Here is a 5,172-nt window from a genome sequence, read left to right as displayed (position 1 = left end):
TCCCTCCAGTTCCACCAGGCCTCAACCCCACGACCCTTGTTTCCTTCGAGGGAGTAAAGTCGATAACGGCGCCTTCGCCAGCGATGGATCGTAGAGATATCCGAGATCCTAATCTTCGTACCAATCGCCTCTCCCCGCCTCCTATCACACTCCCATCTCGGGGGGTTGAAAGTTCCCCTTGATGATGCGTGTCTTCCTCTTCGCTTCTCCTCCCCAGTAACGCCTCCTCATCTTCCGACCCCTCCCGTCCCTTCATCCTCCTCAACGCAATCCTCCCAGGCCCACCCGCCCCGTCAACAGATGCTCTTCCGCGTCTTGTAGGCGAAAAGGAAGACCTATGGTTCTCTCCAAGTATAGACCTATACCCTACCGAATAGCCCGCACCACCACCACTACCAACCCCACCACCCCCGTTCGTAGGATCTAGCTCTTCAAGGTCGAGGTCGAGGTCAGAGGACTCGTCGGAAGGCGAAGGGGAAGAAACGCGGATATAGCTTGACATCTATCTTTGTTTGCTTGTTTTGTACGAGAAAAAGGAGGTCTCAAGTGAGGGATGAAATATGGAAATAGAAAAAAAAGAAAAGGTAGAAAAATGTTTGAAGTGCTGGGGGGTACCGACACTAGGGGTCCATGGTGATTGAGGACCTAAAGAGAGAGGTTTATTATAAGTGTCGAGTTATGATAATAATATGGAGAAGCTCTGGGAACCAGGAAGATGCAGACATTTCGAGCATCTGAAGGGAAAGCTTTGCGTCAGGGCTGCCAAGCCCGTCTTGGCGTAAGAGCATGGCGAATCACTCGGTTGAACACTCTTCCGGCCACTTGATCTTGTGTGACTATGGCAGTTCTGTCACCCACTGTGATATCATCTGCTAGGATGCAAGGACGCTCTGAAGTCTGCAGACTTTAGAACCAAGCTCAACCTACCACAGAATACTTGTACAAGTAAGACAAAGGATATAATGTATTACGGGCAAAAAAATACAGCACAAAATCTCTATCAAAATATCTACCTCCGAACAAAAAAAAAAGGAGAGAGAGACCGAGTCAAGCAAGTATAACAACTCCATCCTTGCAAAACACCTCACCCCCAGGCCAGCATCCAAACCACGCCAAACATACCCATCCAGACAACCCCAACAACACCATATACCCACCCCCGTTCCTTTCTCACTAATAGTCAATACCCACCACCCTTACCTACGCCCATGCCCATACCGACGCCCCGAACCTCTACGTCGCCCCTCCCCTTCTCCAACTTCCGTCTCTTGACGCCCCAATTGATCAGGATGGGCAGGAACTTCCAGATGTCGAATTGCGGCCAGAGACAGTCGGAAAAGACAATGTCGGTGTCCTGGTGGCATTGCCACATCATGAAATCGCTTAGCCGCTCCACGCCGCTGGTTCGCACGAGGAGGTCCAGCGGTGGGCAGTCCGACGTGAACATGTGTTGCGTTATAGTTTTCTCGGTTATGGACTCGATGTCCATCAATCCCGGAGTCGCAGTCTTGTCGGAGGATGTAGAAGAGGTGGAGGTTGAAGTGGACGAATCGCTAGGTGACGGGGAGGGCGGGTAAGTGTGTGGAATAGTGGACGAGGACACAATGTCCCGAATTGCAGTGGTCATCTCATCCCGGGAGGTGTACGGGAAGCAGACGTTCAAAATGGCCCTGAGGCATACCCCCATTAGCAACGCCCTTTATAGGACAATAGGAGAAGAAAGATTACTGTGGGTAACATACTTATCATTATGCTTCGTCATCTCTGTCGCTTGCTCAATAGCTTCGAGCACATCCTGTCTCAACAACGACCGATGTCCCAGAATCCTTAAACTCGCTCCATACCGATCCATCAACTCCCCATGCTGACACAGCTGCGAAAGCTTAATCTTTGCAATCTCCATAAGCGCGTTAACCTCATGGAGGGGTCTTTTGAAGTTTTCGATTGAAAATGCGTATATGGTGACCACCTTTACACCAGCCTTGTAGCAGACTTCCAAGATCTGCATGCCCAACCCCGTTAGCTACCCTCCTTCAAAGAGAGGGTGGGAGGTGCAACGCGCCTTCGCCAGTGCTTCGAACCCCATATTATGTCCTTCCACAGTCTCAATATGATTACTCCGAGCGAATCTGCGATTCCCGTCCATGACGAAAGCGACATGTTGAGGAACTGATCCCTGGCGTAGAGCATTGACCAACAGCTCCTGCAACTGCATCATAGCCCATTCCACCGGCGGACTCGACAATATCCATTTACGGGTTCGTGAGGAGCCGTGGAGTGTCGGAGAGGGCATTTTCTTTCCTTTTTTCCTTTCGAGCGGGAGCTTGCCGTTGATGAAGGCGGTAGGGTGGGGAAAGCTTAGACACCTTGCCGCCCGGAAGGGTTTATAACCAGGGCAGTCGAGGGAGCAATAATTCGGGTATGATACCGGTAGAAGTCTGGTTCAAGGTGTTGTCACGGGAGACGAACGACAATCTAACGAAGATGAATGAAGTAAATATCTCGGCGCGAAGGGGGCGAAATATGGGTAACGCCTACCTGTCTTTTTTGCGGTAAAGGGATTCACTCATGATGGTTGAGAATTCCCCGAGTCATGCAAAGGCTCCCCTTTGGAACTCGCGTAACTTAGTATATAACCTTGTCTTAGCTCCACGTCACCAACAAGCTGAGCCTCTTTTATCCCTCGAACCTAGAGTGATGATGGATGTTTAGGCTGGCTTGCCAACCATAACTCAAGCGTAACTTAACCGAAGCAAAGGAATCAATCCCTCACCTCCCGTTGTGACCTGGCCAACCGAGACGTCCGCAAGGGAATGGGTAGACTGACGGTTCCTCAACTTGCGCCTTGGCGGGTATGGATCAGAGTGGGGGGAGATGGGCATCGGGTGCAACGAGTAAACCGTGCTTCTGACTTCTACCCCCACAAGGAATGTTATGATACAAGCAGCATTTCTTGCTTGGGTGAGCAGTTTCAATCATCAAATGGCATACTGGTGCCTATGCACTCAAATATTTGTGATGGCAGAGGAAAAGAATAATCGTACTTTTTTGTGATCAAAGACTGCCGGTTAGAATACCCGTAATAATTACACCTCGCTTGAAGCCGTTCTTTAAAAGGATTCCCGCGGTTTTGATTTTTTCCCACAACTCTGCAAATGTTTAAAGAGGGTGGAAGGAACGTGTTTTCAACCACGGACGGGGCTTTGTGTAGATGAGGTCAAGGTCTGTATTGAATTCGAGTACTCGAGTATTGACGGGAGGAGATGGTATTCCACTGTGCTGTACTTGAGTACTACTAGCAGCTAGTTGGTCCCTCCCATCGGTGGGCTTTTAAATTTAATGGTTTCCTCGATCACCATCCAACACATGTGGGCGTTCTACAATCCACAAACCTCTTTTCAAGAATGAGCTTTGAACTACATCAATTAATAAATTTAGAAGGATTACTGGGTATGAGAACCCTCAAGCTCTCAATATGTCTCTCCAGCAACCTCCTCCTAGCGTCCGCCGTACCCGAAGCATCAATCCTCCTCTGCCCACTTCCAAATATAACAGTATTATCCTCGACAACCTCCCCCTCGAGAACTTTAGTCAACGGTCCCAATTTACAATTCTATCCCCCACCCAAATCAGCACATCTCACCCCTCCCCCCCTCGCAGAAGAGTGGAAGGAAACATACCAACCCAACCTTTCCCCCCTTCCCAATCTTGACCCCAACCTCAACAACGCTGCCAGCCCCAACAACACTCCCCTCGACAACAGAATTGACCTCGACCACCACTCCATCCCCAATGATCAAACCCTCCGCATCCGGCGGGCAGATCTGCGTCCGCTCGCAGATGATGCAGTGCTCGCCTATCGTGATGGGCCCGTGGGCCGACGCGAGCTTCGCGCGCGGGTGGATGACGGTGTTTGCTCCGATTTTTATGGGGAAGGTGCCTGTCAGTGAGGCCGTTTCCGCGATCACTACCGTGGAGGCGAGCACTGTGGGCGGTTTTGCGACGGCTTCGGAGGGGCGGGGTTTTGGTGGCATGTTATCTGTGGTTAAAGAAAGGGGGTAGGGATTGAGAATTGGGGATATGGTGCTGCACGATCTGATATTAGGACTAGTATCATACGGGTACCGGTTTATGAATTATGAGGCTGAGAGCAGCTCGCTGGGCTTGGCAACTCGCTTGGCGCGGGAGGTGCCGCAGAAATACAGTACCGGCACCGGCATTGTTTTTTGATGAGATCTTCCAGATTTGATGGGGCAATCGTTGGCTCTGGCCACGGTAACGGTGTTGGTGATGCAATGAGGACTTTGGTCCTCAGGGTTTAATTACTTAACCATCCTATCGTAGCTCTATCATACCGTCTAACCAGACCCCAGCCAGCATCACAACCGTCTTCCACCATACTACCCTTCAGACCTTGCGATAATATCAGTAGCAAGAGTTTACACATTACATCCTAAAAAACGCCGAGTGAAACAATCCTTTTAGAAATACCCATCTACCCTACGGCATTTCCCCAACGCAGTCATCAAAACCCGTCAGCCATGCCGAATCCCTCTCTTGCCCAGCGCTAGGTGCCGTACGGTACGCTCCCTTCGGGGAGGGGGGACACTGGAGTATAGCGTAGCGGTTTTTTGCTCCCCTCTTTGGGAAATTTGATAGCCTTCCAACGACCAGGAAAGATGGGGGTTTTTTTCTTTCTTCCTTCTTCTTTCAGTAGAGTAACGAAAATTCATTTATTGATCCCTTCTTGCATGGGATGGGTAGATAAAGCTTTTTTTTTTCTCTGGCGGTTTCCCCGTTGGTGGGTATAGTATACTGTACTTATTTCGAGCGAGGCATATTTCGCAATTGTATGGGAGGGTGATGGGAATTATGTTTGATATGATAGGTGCTAAGGTACTCGTACAAACAACGCGAAGGCGGAATAATAGTTGTGTGGAGCGTACTAGACACTTGTCACTGGCCGGGGGTCTTCCTCTCAAATACCGCCATATGATACTCGAGAGTGCTCAAGTACGGTAGACAGAAGTTCTCGATATCCTGCTGGCTCCCTGCTCCCAAAATGGATTGGTTTAGTTTCCGTTTTCCGTGTAACGGCACAATCTACTCAAGCAAGCACCCTGAGCCACCAGGTTCTGTGCGACCGATCGGTGATAAAGGGAGCTACCAACA

General features: G+C 50.0%; 2 protein-coding genes; both read right to left on the bottom strand.

Annotated features, from left to right (window-relative positions):
• Window positions 1-951: 951 nt before the first annotated feature.
• GSTUM_00000645001 (uncharacterized protein) lies at window positions 952-2,828 on the bottom strand. XM_002837907.2 has 5 exons: window positions 2,539-2,828; window positions 2,059-2,475; window positions 1,743-1,992; window positions 1,604-1,670; window positions 952-1,507 (listed from the first exon to the last, which is right to left on the bottom strand). The coding sequence occupies exons 2-5, from the start codon at window positions 2,216-2,218 to the stop codon at window positions 1,181-1,183; spliced, it is 804 nt and encodes a 267-aa protein (XP_002837953.1). The 5' UTR covers window positions 2,219-2,475; window positions 2,539-2,828; the 3' UTR covers window positions 952-1,180.
• Window positions 2,829-3,264: 436 nt separating this feature from the next.
• On the bottom strand, window positions 3,265-5,120 carry GSTUM_00000644001 (uncharacterized protein). XM_002837906.2 has 3 exons: window positions 3,720-5,120; window positions 3,681-3,689; window positions 3,265-3,613 (listed from the first exon to the last, which is right to left on the bottom strand). The coding sequence occupies exons 1-3, from the start codon at window positions 4,032-4,034 to the stop codon at window positions 3,422-3,424; spliced, it is 516 nt and encodes a 171-aa protein (XP_002837952.1). The 5' UTR covers window positions 4,035-5,120; the 3' UTR covers window positions 3,265-3,421.
• Window positions 5,121-5,172: the final 52 nt, after the last annotated feature.

Source organism: Tuber melanosporum, assembly GCF_000151645.1.
Source record: "Tuber melanosporum whole genome shotgun sequence assembly, scaffold_209, strain Mel28".
Taxonomy (NCBI): Eukaryota; Fungi; Ascomycota; class Pezizomycetes; order Pezizales; family Tuberaceae; genus Tuber; species Tuber melanosporum.
Note: the sequence above shows the minus strand (reverse complement) of the source record. Positions and strands in the feature narration are given on the sequence as shown.